General features: G+C 34.7%; 1 protein-coding gene across 1 annotated transcript in view; it reads left to right on the top strand.

Moving 5' to 3' along the window:
- PTPRQ (protein tyrosine phosphatase receptor type Q) overlaps positions 1 to 17,858 on the top strand; it is a 250,188-nt gene that overhangs the window by 119,218 nt on the left and 113,112 nt on the right. Inside the window, exons 37-42 of the mRNA XM_036018637.1 lie at positions 4,491 to 4,659; positions 6,303 to 6,593; positions 6,864 to 7,139; positions 7,487 to 7,638; positions 10,931 to 11,072; positions 12,703 to 12,972. Coding sequence (XP_035874530.1) covers positions 4,491 to 4,659; positions 6,303 to 6,593; positions 6,864 to 7,139; positions 7,487 to 7,638; positions 10,931 to 11,072; positions 12,703 to 12,972 — 1,300 coding nt within the window. The remainder of the gene's footprint in view (positions 1 to 4,490; positions 4,660 to 6,302; positions 6,594 to 6,863; positions 7,140 to 7,486; positions 7,639 to 10,930; positions 11,073 to 12,702; positions 12,973 to 17,858) is intronic.

The raw sequence follows: 17,858 nt of genomic DNA, 5'->3' as shown, positions 1-17,858 counted from the left end.
AGCCATAATATGAAAAATAGAGACATTTATCGAAGAAGATACAAGAAACATTGTACAAAGATAAATCATGTCTTAGTCCCCTTCAAAGTAGGCACCTTGGGACCTCACACAGTCCTCCCAGTCCTCATTAGCTGCCCCGATGTATTTTCCTGACTCTCATCAATTGTCTGAAATCTCTTTAAGGTGATTTTAGTTTTGAGAAAAGCCAGAAGTCATAGAGTACCAAATTTGGGCTGAAGGGGGGATGAGTCCTTGGGTGATTTGATGTTTCACCAAAAAACTGCATGAGACATGATATGTGAGTAGGCATGTTGTTGTGATGAAGCTGCCAATCACCAGTTGCTAATAGCTGTGGCCTCCTGAGTCATCCAAGTAGTTTCTACAGAGAAACATTCCAGCTTAATGCAAAATTTAATGCAGGTTCATTGTTCTATTCACTTAGTCATTTTGAATGTGATGGCTAGCTAGTACACATGCTCACTGAATGGCATCTACTGCCCCCACTGACTAGTACAATGAAGGCATCATTTTTCCCTCTCCTTGGCTGTCAGGTTACATCAATGTCATGCAAACTGTTCTCATTATATTAACAATGGCTGGGCTCTTCTGAACAGACTATATATATATATATATATATATATAGTGTATATATAGTATATATAGTTTATATATATAGTATACATATAGTTTATATATATAGTTTTAGAAAGCTATATATATATACACACAGCTTATATATATACTATATATATATGAGAATGATAAAATTGGAATTGTTGTGACTGAACCAGAAATGGGGAAAGTTGTACTACAAATGGAAAACACCAATTTAGAAAAGATACTGTAATTTACTGATAGAAACTATTGACTGTATTATTATGACTCTGGTTGTTCTTATTTCTTTGTATCTTCTTGAGCAGGGGAATAGAGATAAGTCTTAGTCACTCCAAGTTGCCTGATTTTCTTTGACTGACAACTGGGTTGAGTTACTTCAATGAGTCCTTGTGAGCAGCAGTCTCTGGGACTAAAGTATGATTTGCTACAATGCATCTGTAGTACAGTTTACACTAATGCAGTGGTCCCCAACTTTTCTGACATCAGGGACTGGTTTCATGGATGACAAGTTTTCCAGGGACTGGATGGCTTGATAATCTGCTAGCTAATGCAGCTTAATTGTCACTTGTCACACACTGATAGGGTTTTGATATGAGCCTGGGAAGCAATCGATTTATCATGGTCTCTGTGCAGTCACACCTCTCTGCTCATGATAATCTGTATTTGCAGCCATTCCCCAGTGCTGGCATCACTGCCTCAGCTCCACCTGAGATCATCAGGCATTAGATTCTCCTAAAGAGTGAGCAACCTAGACCCCTTGCATGTGCGTTCACCACAGGGATCCTATGAGAATCCAATGCCGTACTTATCTGACAGCAAACAGAGCTTAGGCAGGAATGCAAGTGATGGGGTGTATAAATACAGATGAAGCTTCCTTGACTTGCCTGCTGCTCACCTCCTGCTGTGTGACCCAGTTCCTAACAAGCCACAGACTGGTATAGTTGGGGACCCCTGCACTAATGAACAGGGTCAAAGCAGAAGTTTGCAAGCTGTCTCGGGACTATCCTACCAGTGAAGAAAGAAAGTCCAGAAGTCACTTTGGGTTTTACATTCTGCTCAAAGCCCTTTAAGAGTGGAGGCCCTCTAAGAAAAGAGGATTTTCCCCCTAATCTGTACATCAAGCAATTTTTGTTTTGCCTTTTTTTTTCTGCTCTAATTGGGGAAGAGATACAGGGATTAATATACAATTTATTATCATCATCTAACTACAGTGTTGTTTATACAGTTACCAATGTCATTATGTCATAGAGGTTATTAGAATTGCAGATGTTTCTTCTATCACGCATTTAACAAAAGTTTTGCAAAGTGGTGTCAGTAGTTCTGAATTTTGGCAAAGCTTTTGCTCCTGTACTATTTACTATGGCTTATACATGATTCTATTTTGGTTCTCTTTGTCCAGATAATGTCTAAATAACCAAGTGTAAACATCTAACTGTCATTTCAACATGATCTTATGAACCTACTTATTCAAACCTGGGCATATACTATGATCCCATTTGCAATTTATCTATCTTAGAAAATGTAATCTTTTATTTAGTAATCTTAAGAATGCTTTTAAGTATGACAGCTGCAAGAAGACACAGGCTAATGATATTAAAACATTCCTCATATTGCTTCAAGTTCATCTGTGCTTTAATTTATTCCTAAAGTTAATGCTAAATATAGCATCAAAATCTTTACTACCTCATTTTCTATTTTGGATTGGTAGAGTAGAAGGAATTTTCAAAATCAAAATTATATAGAGGAAGAAGTGTATAATTTTTTCTTCCCCCTTCTTTCCCTCTCCTTCCCATTGAAATCTGTACTGCAGGATGCCTCACACCTGCACACCACACTCTGCTTCTTATTCCCGGTATCTTGTGCTCGTGTTAGGCTCCCGTGCACCCTTGCAAACAGCTTGAAGAAAAGGGTCATGTGACACTTATCTTTCCATCTCCTGGATCCTCTGGTACTGTACCATACATAGCTTTAATGTTCAATAAATATTTTAATTGAGAGAACATGAATTATTATAATAGACCAATATTATTTTCAGTACTTAGTGATAATTTTGGAGCACTTGAGTTTGAGGTGATCATTCCTTCTTATTCTGGGAATTTAATCTCTGTACTACTACTTGGCAATCCATCCTGCCCTTCCTGCACTTTCACACCTTGTGTTTTGTTAGTCTATTAACACTTAGATATTTTAATTGTCACCACTTATGCCATGTCTCCTCAGTATGCCTGACATAGTCTTATTATAGTATAATGTGCAAAATAAATCCTGGTTGATTTATCAAATTTGAAAAGTTTTTACTAAATGCCTTCTGACTTCATTTGTATACATAAAGAGTAAACCCTAATTAGATAATTTGAACCACAAGATGTGTTTTCTAAAAATAAATAGACGAATGAAATAATCTAGATAACTGACCTAATTTGAAGTTTGTTACATGTCTATGCATGTCCGTGCATACTCAGCATGAATGATTTCTGGCTGATTCAAAATAATTTGTTAACTAATTATCATCAAGGTCATAAGTAATAGAGTAAATTCTATAACAAAGAAAAATTAGAAGCTACACCAAAAAACTATATTAATATTTTATGTAATACTTAATATATTTATTATTCTATATATAACATAGATATATTGGAAGATAGTAAGGTTCACAGGTCATATTTTGTGTGAGATTGTTATGTTATTTTAACTTGTCTACTCCTAAATAAGTCACCACAAAATTGAAATTGATCTTTTGTTACCCTCATCCCCCCACCATACTGGCAAAAAAAGAACCACAAAAACTTGCTAATTTGATTTGTTGATATACTGTAGAACTATTCTAACAAGAAATTTTAATCAAATTGATTACTCAATGTTATTAATTTAAATTAACTAATTATCATTTATTTGTTTTTTTATTATGTGCCAGACATAGTCTTAATTGCTTTATGTGCTTCGTATCATCTAATCCTCAGAAGTTCTCTGTGAAGTGTCAACAATCATTCCCACTTTACAGTTGAGGAAAGAGAAGCTTTGAGATTAGATGATTTTCCAGAGTTACCTGCCAGAACTGAATGCAGGTTTATAGAACTCTAAGGGCTTTGTATTGATTGGAATGATTTAGACTTCTCAGTGTAGATGGACATTATTATAAAGTTATTCACACTAATTGTCAAATATTTTTCATTAAAAGTCTATTTTCCTTTATTTTAAAATTTATTTTATTTGACTATGTATTTTGGGTTTAATATTTGCTTAGAGAGAAAATGAATGCATTAATTTTCTAATAATTCAACAAATGCCTTGGGACAAATATAACTAGGAGTCAGGCCAGAAAATTATAAAATTTCTCTTACTTTGCATATGAGAGAGTGAACGTGACTGCCTTCCCATTCTCCCCACGATTGTTGTAAACAAGCGGACTCATTAAGATGAGTAATTGTATCCAGTCGAGTTAATAGAAAGAGGTGAACACTTTCATAATTTCTTCATCTTTAATAGGAAGAAAAATTAAATTTTTATGATACTCTCAAACTTCTGTGAAAAAATACAAGTTTGGAACAGCACTTGAATGCTCTGTGAGAAAACCAACATGTCAGCACAGTTGTGGCATTTTCAGCTTGGCCACTGGGCCTTCTCCATTGCTAGGAGCTTTCTCTCTTTGCTACTCTATGGGTGGATTTTGTAACAGAAACTGCTGCTATCCATTCCTCTTTTAGTACACACATATTTCCAGTTTGATTATTCCAATAAAATGTTCTATGCTGATTTTCCAAAAACATTAATGTATTAAAATAATGGGGCAAACAATTCATGAATAACTATTTTGAAATGTTCATGTATACTAAAACTATATTCTGAACAATTAAAACAATATGTTTATTTTTCAGAATTTTACACTCCATGAAGTAACCAATGACTTTGACAATATGACCATATCTGCAATAATAGATAAATTGGCAATATTCAGCTACTATACATTTTGGGTAACAGCAAGTACTTCAGTTGGAAATGGGAATAAAAGCAGTGACATAGTTCAAGTATACACAGATCAAGACAGTATGTAAATTAAAAGTATTTATTACATTTTAATTTAAAACTTTATAATTATTTCACAACCTTTTTCTATTTGTACGTATTGATAGTAAAATCGACATTTTATCTAGGCACATTTAACTAGTCATTATAGAAGTTTGAAAATGCATTTAACATAGTTATAAAACTATTACAATAATGACAGCCTTTTCTCTTCATACAAATTACTACCATCCATCATGAAAATTCTGTTGCTGTTGTTGCTTCAAAAGATGTCACGGCCATCAGTTACGGGAATGAAAAACATTGTTGTTCTCGTGGATGGATTTTCTAATGGCTAATATGCTTACCCATTTGCCTTGGGAACTGCATTTTTCCCCCTCTAGCAACTTACTTTGTTTCAGTCTTTGAATCCACATAGGACTCTACACAGCATCTTTGTTCTTTTTGTGTTTGTGACTAACATACCCAGAATATCTTTTTTAACTCCAGAAGTTTCTCGTATGTGGCTTTGCAGAATCTTGTTTGTGCTGAGTATTCAGAAAACTATAACAACTGAAACTCCTGATGCTTTTTAGGTTTTAGCTTTGAGAATACAATGATACGTGGATTATTGCCTATTTCTTCTTATGGTTGTTACTTTTGTCCATTTTTAATATTATTTTGTATTGGTTTCAGGTGGACAGCAGACTGGTTAGATGATCATATACTTTACAAAGAGTTCCCCTCAATATTGTCAGTACCATCTGGCACCACACATAGTTATTAAATATGATTGACTATATTCCTTATGCTGGCCTTTACATCCCTGTGACGATTTCAGAACTACCAATGTATGCTTCCTAATCCCTTTACCTTCTTCACCCAGTCTGACAGCCCCACCTTGTCCACTTACTTTTTAAAGATTAGTCTTTTATTGAGAAATAGTATTGGCCTAGACTTTTGCTGAGAGTAAAATTCCATGTTTAATATCGGAAGATTATCAATTGAAGGACAACATAAATATGAGGAGTGAACACCTTTCTTGTTTGGAACAATCTTTTAAATAGTTCACAAGTTGACCAACAGAATAAGAGATGATACAATATATGGAAGTATGTTTTTACAGAGTCTTTAACAAAAGTGTTTGAATGCAATATGCGATCAGTATCATTTCAGGCATTTTTAAATGCAGATTTCTCCCAAGATTTTTACCAGCCTGTAACTTTTTATCAGTTATTATTATAGCACCATGAGTAATAAACACATCCTGTACACTGTTTTAGGTAAGAGGTAGTAGATGACTGTAATATTTGGAAGACAGAGCTAAAAATATTTTATAGATAATATACATTATTACAATATCTAAATATATGATATATGTACACACAAATGTATATATCCACATCATAATCTCCATGTTGTAAGAAAGAAAAGGCAAGAGAATATTATAGAAAACAATTCTCGCACATATTAGATATGTGAGATGACATTGTTTATTTTAGATGATTTTTAATATTTTGGAAGATATTTTGTATTAGGTGGTGTTTATTGTATTTGCATTTAAATAATTTAAGAACTAATGATGTAACAGATGCCATTTCAACAATTATCCTCAGTTTGTGAATGTACTTAGATTTATTTAGGGTGACTGATAATTTTTATATTTTGCACATTACCTGTCATAGTACCTGAAGGGCCCGTTGGAAACCTGACTTATGAGTCCATTTCGTCAACTGCCATAAATGTAAGCTGGGGCCCACCTTCTCAGCCAAACGGTGTAGTCTTCTACTATGTTTCTCTGAGTTTACAGCAGACTCCTCGCCACGTAAGACCACCTCTAGTTACATATGAGACGAGCATGTATTTTGATAATCTGGAAAAATACACTGATTATATATTAAAAATCACTCCATCAACAGAAAAGGGATTCTCTGATACCTATACTGCCCAGCTACACATCAAAACTGAAGAAGATGGTAGGCTGGATCCTTTTGTTGCCTATTAAGCAATTAAGATTGTTGGTGTTTTTTTAATTTATGTTGCTTTCTGATAGAAAACATTATTCTTACAATTATGTAGATTATTTGTTCTCAAGAAAATAGCTTTTCAATAAACACAAAAGCTCTAAGTTTTTTAAAATTAAAATAATTATATGCTAAATAAAATGAAGCCCCATTATTATTAAAGCCTCTTTTCTAATGCTAATTCACTTTTGTTTCATTTAATATTCTTTCTTTCTTTTATAGTCCCAGAAACTTCACCAATAATCAACACTTTTAAAAACCTTTCCTCTACCTCAGTTCTCTTATCATGGGATCCCCCAGTAAAACCAAATGGTGCAATTATAAGTTATGATTTAACTTTACAAGGACCAAATGAAAATTATTCTTTCACTACTTCTGATAACTATATAATATTGGAAGAGCTTTCACCATTTACATTATATAGTATTTTTGCTGCTGCGAGAACTATGAAAGGACTTGGTCCTTCCAGTATTCTTTTCTTTTACACAGATGAGTCAGGTAAGCCAGAATTCGTATTTCTTCAAATGATACACTGTTGCAGCACGGAAAATAGGAGGATATCTGATTGTCTATTTGTAGCAGGTTTACAACTATTCATCTACTTTGCTTAACTTTTGTTTTTTTTAATTTGAGCTTCAGAACTAAGTGTTCTGTTTAAAGCTACTTTGGAACAACTGAGTTCCAGTACAAAAAACATAATACTTATTTATGCTGTTTATTTCTGAAATTAAAATATGATCATTTTATAAATCTTTCTTAACTAGTGTCTTCAGGAAGCTACAGTCACAATGATAATTTTATGTGAAAAATTATGAATGTAAGCTCTATAATGTGTTTTCCTGCAGTGCCTTTAGCACCTCCTCAAAATTTGACTTTAATCAACTACACTTCAGACTCTGTGTGGCTGCACTGGAGCCCCAGTCCTGTCCCAGGCGGTATTGTTAAAGTGTATAGTTTAAAAATTCATGAACATGAAACTGATACTGTATTTTATAAGGTAGGTTGATTATGACAGTATATTTTTATATCAAAAGTTCAGAAATTGAATGAAAACTTTTGAATGCAAGGGGAAAGTGGACTGCTTTAAATTGAACAAGTGTCATCTTTTAAGGAACTGTTTTTGTTTCCCACAACTTGAGGGTGCTTACGGAAAACACAGAAAACAGGTGCCAGATGCAGAAGTGGAAGAGTTTGTGAAATGATTTACTTAGCATTTCTAACCTCCACATATCTGTGTTCTAAGAAATAATAGCACAATTTTGTGAATGCTGGAAAGTATATAGTAAAACTTTTTAGACTAGAACTTGTTATTATCGTAAATGTAATATCTTTCTGTTTGTTGTTAAAAGAAGTACCAAGTTGATGGTTTTAAACTTTTCAGGAGTGTGTTTTTACTGGACTTCTGGTAATCTTCCCAGAGAACATATAATCCCATACTAATTGGTCTTTAAGACATATCATTATCTTTTACTCTTAACACTAATTAGTTTGCAACACTAAATACCCTTTCCCTTCTCCATTTTTAGGTTTCAGAATTAGTGAAAAATACCCAAAGAACTAATGTAACAAAGGCCCTCAGATATACTTCTATGATTTCTAACATTTAATTGCCAAAATATGTTATACTTCATAGCATTTATTTAAGGAAGTATTCTTACTTTTTTCCAAAGGCAAATTGAAGCGCTGGAATGCTCTTAATTATAGCAAGAAGAGTAAAAAGATCTGAATTACTGATGGTAAATCATTTTTATAGCATATGTAGCTTGCAAAATGAATAGTAAAAATCAAAGTCTGTGATTGAGGTTATGTCATAAGAAACAGTAGCTTTCTTTCTGGAAATCCAGGTATTACTTAAAAATCTAAAAGGCTGAGTAGAATTTGAGTTATATTTATTACTTCATAAATGTGGAATCTCTTTCCCAAAAGTGTGAAATTATATTAATGGCACCAAGTCTCTAGCCCTCTAATAACTATCCCTGGTCTAATTGTAACACGTTCCCACTTTTTATTTGCTTTTTCTATGTGGGTCACTGGAAATAGATATCAAAATGGGAAAAGGGACCATTTTCTTAGTGTTATCATATTCGTAGGATAATTGTGAATGTGTGTCGGAGCATGGATGTTTATGTGCGAGCTTTTCCCCTCAGAACAGCGAACTCTGGCATTGACACCATTGGCATAGTGGTAAATCAAGAGCTTTGGCATCAGATTACCTGGTTCAAACCCTGCCTTTAAGACCTACTGTGCTGCATTAGACAAGCTGCTTAATTTCTTATGACTCAGTTTCTTCAAGTACAAAATGGGAGTTATAGAGATGCATACCTTAAAAAGTGAGGATTGTAAAGGAAAATCTATGAAAAGTTTTTAGAACATTTCCTGGCATGTGATAAATGCACTTGCTATTGCTATACATAGTAATAAAAAGTACAAAAAAATCCATTTAGCAATGCAACAGCACTAAGAATAAAATGACATCATGCCATTGCATGAATATGAAAATGTTGTATTTTAAGATTTTTACACATTCTGTTTTCTCAATACAAATACTATCAATAATATTTCACTTGTAGCAGAAGCAATCTTTATACTCTGAAGTATTGAATAGATCACTTTTGGGGTGGAGAATGTAGTTTTTCTTTAAAATCTACTACTTTTAGTTACTCTTTTTACATCTATTTTCTCTTCCATCAATTTTCTTAACTTTGTTTTCTTTCAAATTCCTTTAAGTGTACTCATATGCCATCTTTTTTTCCCTCAACATCTAGTTTACCTTATGTAGTTCCCTCCCTCCAGTTCTCTTTCTCTGCAAGTGTATTTTCCTATTTTCCTTTCTACGTCTTCATCCATTGCTATCCCACAACACTGTCACTTTCTATTACTTTTTAATTTTTATTCTTTCAAATTTTGTGTGGGTTTATGGGGGCAGAATAATTCCAGAGCCACTCGAAATGTTTCTGCCATCGCAGTCAATCCAGTGTGGTTCACATGGAGCTCAACAAGATACAGGTTTGCAGGTAACTCAGGTCACTCATACATACTCAAATTGTTTATTCAGTAAAAAGTTATTAAAAGATGTTTGGAAATACTCCTCACGTATGTCTCCTTCTTACTCCTCTTCTTGTGTCAATCTGTTTACTCTCCACTCTTACACTTTCACTGTAATATCTTGAGTTCTCTGGGTAGCAGCCCTTTCTAGTCAAAATCAAAATTCACCTGCATTGTGTTTCTTTTCTTCTCAGAAAGCAATTGTTTGTAGGTTTCTCTAATTAATATTAAAATTCCTTTGTGACAAGGACCATGTCTTATATATCTTTAACTATACTGATTGTCTAACATTATGCTTTGTAAATAGTAAGTGTGAAAAACTGAAAGGAAATAGTGTAATAAAGTGAGTTCCTAGAATATGTCAAGGACTTGGAAGAGATTAATATAAAATGTGGTCCTAACTGTTCTAAGTACCCCAAGAGTTAGTAATTTTAATTTCCACTAGTGAAATGTTTAATAAATAAGTCAAAGTGTTTATATTTTTTGGTCAGCTATAGCGCAATATCCTTAAAATTATACCACACAGGAGATGGTTTTCCCTTTATATAATGATTAATGTTAACTGTTCTCTTGGTTAGGATAATTATCTTTGAATGAAAATTTCATTCTTAATGGTAAAATTTTCTTTGAGAAAGCATATTCTTTTTTGGGCAACTGCCATTTTCTTCCTTCTTCTTTTTCCTAAGATTGTCTCAAATAGGACATTTAGGAGTTGTGTGGGAAAACTCATAGTTTAATCTTCATAGGAGCAGAGATTTTGTTTCATTAATTGCTCTATTCCCGGTGCTTAGCATATAATAGATAATGAATACATTTATTTATATAGATTGTTACTGGGTATTTAAAATGAATTTAGATGAATTTAAGAAAAATCAAGTATTCTCTCCACCTGTAAGTTGGATTTAAATTGGGGACTTTAATTTTGGAAGATTTAAAGAAAGTAGTTAGTATACAATTCTAAGTAAGAATTTGGGAGGCAAAATGAAAACAAAATGATCTAGCTTTTTAAAAACGGCAATAATGAGATTCTTCCTGGCTGCAAGAGTGTCCAGTTCATCCTGTGTTATCAGCTGAGCATCCCCTATGCCACCCAAAATCTTTAATATTTCTTTAAATTTGGAATACCCATGCGTATCAAATCATAGGTTAAACATAGAAGGCATAACTGTTGTGTTAAAATATGTCTTCCATTTACAAGTAAATTTTTGATGATGCATTGAGACTAAATTTTCTCTGCTTTTCAGAATATTTCAGGTTTTCAAACCGAGGCCCAGCTCATTGGACTGGAGCCTGTGAGCACCTACTCTGTCAGCGTGTCTGCCTTCACCAAAGTGGGGAATGGCAACCAGTTCAGTGATGTGCTCAAATTCACCACCCGAGAGTCAGGTGAGACATAGGGTTCTGAGCACGAGAGCTTCCCTTCCTCAGTTTACATGATAAAATATTATTTAATAGTTCATGCAAAGGGAAGTTGAACTTCAATGCTTTACAGCTACACTGGGTGTCATCTATTATCATATATATGTGCATTCACATATTTTTTTCCTTTTAAACTGAGGAATAAAGTAGGCTTTAGATATCTGTGAAAATTACTTAATTCCTAGGACCATAGAATTTTATGCCCTGAATGGTTAAACTTAAAATAAAAAGAAAAATTTCAACTTTCAGTTAGAATATTGGTTTTAGCTTTTCAAAGTCAGTGAAATAGATGTTCATAAAAGTCAGTTTTGAAAATTAACCTTAAACAAGTTGTCATCTATCTCTTGTTAACTTATTTTATGAAAATATTGTTATATGTTTTTGAAAATAAGAAGGCAAATAATTAAGAATATTTAATTGCCAGAGCCCTAGATCAGCTGTGAAATTGTCTTGTCTTTAACTTAAAATCCACTCATAAGACAATGGGACAATTGTGGCGGGATTGACTATGGGAGTGGGGGGTATGGGGCAGGGGAGAGCAATGGGAGAAAAGCCGAGACAGCTGTAACTGAACGACAACAACAAAAAGTTCCACTCATTCTGTAAATATTCTCTTTTAGTTCTGATGCCTTTATTTTCCAGAGGATGGAGGGTTTGTAAAGATATAAATTTAAGTTGGGGGGGAGAACTGTAGATAAGTGAAAATTTACCTGAGCGTTCTTTCAAGAACTGTGTCTTACATAATTACAACAAGTTGGTTCCTTTCACCAGTTGTTTGCAACACACCAATCAATAATTTTCTTTGTAGTATCCTCTTTTGACTGTAATAAAAATAACTATGCTAACATTAGGGGCCATTAGATAATTTGACTTTTCTGTGGGAAGCAACCAGTCTCTCCGGTCTGCAGTCACTTTGGTGCGCTGGGGCACTTATTGCTCTTTAACCAGGTCTACCGGATACAGTGCACTTCTGAGAAACTGCGTCAACTCCAGGTGAATTTAGGGACATTCTAGGAAAACTGAGACTGAATTAAAAATTTGGATTGATTTAAATCTATCCTCTGAAGATTTTCAAAAAGTACTAAGGAATCAGGTCTTCATGGTTCTCGAATCTAAATATAAAAGCAACCCCCACTAAACTGGTTACATGTTTGCTGGTACTGTTAGGCCCAGATACACCATACCAGGGAGGCACCTACATCTTTCTTTCTTTTGCACAAAAAGTTTCCATACTAATATATTGCTAGGACTTCTTTCTGATTAAGAGATAAAAAGAGCAGCTTTCAATTGCTGCCTGAACTTGAAGCCACACAGTTGCCTCTGAGGATTTGAGGTTGTGATTGCTGCTTTGGCCTAAGAAAATATTAAGGGAATGGGTTAGTATTGTATGATGAATATGATAGCAAACAAAATAGGTGAAGTGCCATTTGATTCTGCCTTTGTAAAGATCTTTTTGAGCACAAACTGAAAGGTTGAAATGTTAAGTTTTTATTTTATGTGTCCACTACTATACATGATTTTATCTGGCAATCACATAATTAAATAATTTATTTACTACATATGTATAAATTTTAACTTTAGGCATTTATCTCTTAAGTTCCAGATGTTGTACAGAACATACGGTGTGTGGCAACTAGCTGGCAGTCCACGGTAGTGAAGTGGGACCCACCCACAAAGGCAAATGGAATCATTACACATTATCTGATAACAGTTGAAAGAAATTCTACTAAAGTATCTCCCCAAGATCACGTGTATACTTTCATGAAACTTCTTGCCAATACCTCATATGTCTTTAAAATAAGAGCTTCAACCTCAGCTGGTGACGGCGATGAAAGTACATGCAACGTCAGCACACTACCTGAAACAGGTAATTAATCTGAAACAGGTAATTTACCTGAAAGAGATAACTAATCTGAAACTGGTAACTATTCATGGATTGTGTCATACATTTGTCAATACCTCTTAGAATCTTTCTAGCACATTTATCTAAAGATATGAAAGAGATATTTAAAAATGCAAAACATACTTTTTTACCCTGTGGGTGAACAGAGCACCAGGTATGCTATATGTTGACCCCTCTTCGGGAGTTTGAAAGGAGCAAAAGAAGAGAAAATATGCTTTATGGTGTTTCCACAAATATCTACTTTTTTATTACCCAGACTACGAACTAACTGAATTATGCTTTCTCATAATTTAAAATAAGGAATGAACATGTAAACTTTTGCATAACTCTTTTTTTCTTCGTTGATTTTGTGGAATTTTAGATGCTTCTCTGAATTCTGTGGCTGCAGTGTCAGGCTCACTGTCACATATTTCCTTCTCTAGATGCCAGGCTTTGTCTTTTATATCATTTGAATAAAAATATCCAAGTCACTAAGCACCAGTCTACAAAGAACTCTCATTCAAAAAAAAAAAAACTTCATTCTCTTTAACAGTGGCCCCTTCTGTGTCATGATCTCCTTTGTTCTCTGTGGTCTCCAACATCAAATCTGTTCATGTAAATGAAAACCTGATTCCTTCCTGGTAACATCACTCCTTGGAGGTCCTCCCTGATGGAGACTGTGGGTATTGCCATAATTAGTTACCTGTGGCACATCCAGAACCTTCATCTTAGAAGCACCTTTTAACCCTTCCCCATTTTTAAATCAGCGTCACCCAGTTTTACTTCACTTTTCCACCCTTGAAGCTATAAACCACAGAACTTCAGACAGAGCATCTCCTCCTGGACTTCCACATCCTGATCATCATTGTTTCTTTCTCATTCTTCCACTGCAACAGGTCTTCAGACTTCATTACTCTCTCTTTTCAGCTGGAATAGATGCATTTCAACAACACTTTCCTTGTGATCCTTAGATCTCAAACCATGTCATTGTGACTCATCTTCCGGGAGATTCCAGACTCTAACAGAACCCTACAGTTTTTTTTTCACCAGATCCTGGCTGATGAGTAGTGCTGGAAAAAACCCTGAAATTGTTCTACTTTGTTCAGTTATACATTTCACCTCCTTTAATTCTCCCAGATGCTCCTCAATCTTCTATACATCTCTTGTTTACACTCCGTCAGTTTTCCAAAGGAAAATTCTGCTCTTCTTTTGGCCATAGTCCATTCCCAGTATCCTCCATATTTGATGTTATTGATTTTACTAATAATATTAAAGATATTGATTTGCCCTTTTCAAATTTTAACTATATCTTTATTTGTACTCTCCAGATAGTCTCTTTCAGCGATGTCATTGCCTTCCTCTTTTCAGGAATCTAGCTGCTCATTTTGTTTCCCTCTCTTATCTCTTCTAGAACATCACCAATTTAATCTATTCCGCATTTCATCCTCTCCCCCGTCCCCCCCTTGCACATGCACGCATGCCTCTGCTTTCTCTCTCTTCCTCTCTCTCACACACACACAAAGTTTCAAGTGAGGACCAAGTTGGTAGATCAACCAAAACATATTTAAAATGGGATTTATGTTGCATGAATTCTCCTTCTCTTTCTTACTTTTCTGTACATGTTCTTTATAATCAGTTGGATACCACACCTCACATATTTATGTGACTTTTTTCTCCTATCTCTCCTGCATATAATCAGAATTTATCACTTCAGTTGCTGCATGGCTCTGTAGTTTTCCCCTTCCCCAACATGACTGCCCATTTCCTAACGGACCTGTGTTACTTCTTGTAATAATACCCCAAAATTCTTTATCACCTACACTCATCTAGACTGCCCATCAGTCTCATCTTTCTGCCCACTTACTTTGATTAAATTGGCTCCAGTATATAATTTAGAACATTTCCATGTTGGCAGTTGAAGTTTATTGTCTGAAGCATAAGAATTAGATGTGTAATATTTGGGTATCTGAAGCACAAAGATGATCATGAAAAACACACTATGTGGGAGATAGCCCAGAACACTCCCAGTGTTTTACTCATTCTCATTGTCTACAAATTACATCCCAGAATTCACTACCAGTTAAAGCCTGGCTTCTGTATAGCTTTCCATCCTTATGTCCCTCTGCCAATTCTCTTCATATAGGTGATGCCTCTAGCCAAACTCTGTTTACTCAGTGCATTAAATTTCATTCAAAAACATTTATTATGTACTGCTATGAATTAATCATTGTTTAAATTCTCTTCTTTAAACATATGCAACATTTTTTCACTATCAGATTGCATTGCTTCTTATAGCTATATTGTTCTCCCTTGGTATGTCACATAAAATTATATTGATTCTTAAAAGCTCAGCTTAAATGTATTTTTTAAGTGTCTTCAATGATATGTGAAGCTTTAATGCTACAGATCTCTGGACTTCACCCCAGACTTCTTGAATCATTGCCTCAAAAATTAAAGCCTAAGAATCCATACTTTTCAGCATTTCTCCAGGTGATCTGATGCTCTGTACATTTTGGGAAGCACTGGAATAGATGACCCAGGAACTTTGATGGCAGGTGATGTGTAGCAGTAAGGACAGGCAAACAGTGTCAGAGAAGCCCAGAGAGGCTGACAGGTGTCTCCTCAGTGGGTGGGTGGCAGGTCATTGCTGCGCACAGTCTGGGAGAAGAAAATGTGGTCAAAGCCAGGCAGGTGGTCTGCATCGGGGTGGTCTAGTGCCAGGTAAAGTGGTCTTGATTACATCGGACAGGCACTGAGCTTTAGGAAACTGGGGGAGGGGGCAGGTAGGACAATAATTTGAAATTAATGAAAGTTTCAGGACTCTGAAAGCAAGGTGGATGGCTTGTTATAACCGAGTCCACTGGAACTCAAAGCGACTGCTTAGCCACAGGAAAGAAACAGAAGTTCAGTTAGTATAACTAAGATACATAATCAAAGTAAATATGCACTCGATGTAGAGATACCTGAACTTAAGGTTCAGGGTTTTTTTTTTAATCCTTTAATTAAAGATTTGAATTGGATCTTAATTAAGAATTAAAAGATCCCATTAGTGGAGGTTGAAGGAATTCTAAATCAATTAAGAAGGCAGATAGTAGATGTATTGTAGAACGTACTATGTAGTCTCTTACTAAAGACAAATGGTTCTCAGAATTTGGACTGCTGACTCCCTGCATCAGGATGTACATCTCTAGGACCTACTCCGGACCTATGGAATCAGAATTTGGAAATTAAGACTCACAAATCTTCACTGTAAATGCTTTGCTTGTGGGGACTCTGTCTTATTTGTCTTGGTTTACTCGCAGCTCCTTGCAAAGAGCCTTGGGTGTCATGAGGCACTCAAATGTTTATAAAAGAAAGAAATGAGTTTTCTCCATTGCAATGCATTATCTCCAAATAACCATAAGGCAAAATTATATTTTCTCCCAGGCAAATGTAAACATTTTTAAATTAAGGAGAATCATTCATATGAAACATGAGTATTAATTGCTGCTTCAAAAATTTTAATATTTTTTATCTTTAAGTTTCAAGTCTAGTTTGCAATTATATTTATGACAGTACTTATTAGGGAAATGAGTTGCTTTCATCTGAGTTCACATGAATTGTTTGTTGGTGAGATAGATGTAAGAACTGGAGATGCATTGTTCAGAATGGAAACAGTTTTATAGCTGTTGCAAACTGGTAATTTATAGTGTTCTAAGATTAGTCACAGTGTATAGTCAGCTCTGAGTCACCGACTCTGTGCTTATTTTGACATAAAGTAAAATCAAATTTGACTTACTTTCTCACTGCCTAGTGTCTGACCTTCACATTCCTTCCAGGGATTATTGGGTATTTTTCTTAGTGTAAACTTGGCTATATCTGAGCACAGTTAAACATGCATCAAACGATTAAATTTACGAGGAGATTAGTGTTTGGTATCCAGACTGGTTCTATTATCACAAACTTGTTGGAATAGGCAAATATAGATGAAGGCCCCCAAACCTGGCACTTTTATCAGCATTTATATCAAAATATATCATATGTACCAATAAAAATATTGTAGCAAGTTCATGTGTCTGTAAGATTTAACTTTTAGAATCTCAAAGTAGTTCTTTATATTCAAATCTTAATAAATGTGATTCAATATTGAATTTTAAAAACTTTTTTTTCTAGAAGATAACTTTCGAGTTTGAGTTTTATTTAAAGCTCTTCCAAGTTCAGTAATTTAGAATCAGAAGAGAAATATAAGCTATATTCTTCTGATGCCCCAAAGTTAACAGAAAATGAAATATACAGTTTAGTTTTTAGGAGTATTCTTTTCAGTATTGATTTCTTTATTTGCTTTTTGTCCAGTAAGAGATATCAGGTACCTGTAGAGACCCACTGGAAGTTCACTGAGCTTGCAATTATATTAATGGTACACTATTAAAAAAGAAAAAGCTAATAAAGCCCTTTGTTATCTTTTAAAAAATGTATTTGCCATGCACTGTATTTAGATCCCTATTCTGTGGACTTCTCTGAACAGCACAGAGATTACTGGGCAAAATGTGATTACGACTAAACCTGATCTCCATGTAAAAAAATGGCACTTTATAACAATTCATACCATTGTTAAGTACCATTTAATAGATTGAGTGTATGTGCTAAAAGTATTTCTCGGGTCGCAAATTATTGCGCCAATTCAGAAGTTGACTTTTCCCTTTGTCTGCCTCCTCCTGACATTGCTCTCCTCGCCCATCTCCTCAGTTGAGATGACAAGTCAAACATGAAGGAAGACTGCATGATCCTGTTTGTTCTTGAGCAAGCAAATTGACACATTCTACTTACCAGTCAGTAAGTGCTGAAAGCACAAAAGGCATTAGAATTGCCTGTCACAGATCAGAGAGAAATAG

The sequence above is a fragment of the Phyllostomus discolor genome, chromosome 2, assembly GCF_004126475.2.
Source record: "Phyllostomus discolor isolate MPI-MPIP mPhyDis1 chromosome 2, mPhyDis1.pri.v3, whole genome shotgun sequence".
NCBI classification, from domain to species: domain Eukaryota; kingdom Metazoa; phylum Chordata; class Mammalia; order Chiroptera; family Phyllostomidae; genus Phyllostomus; species Phyllostomus discolor.
Note: the sequence above shows the minus strand (reverse complement) of the source record. Positions and strands in the feature narration are given on the sequence as shown.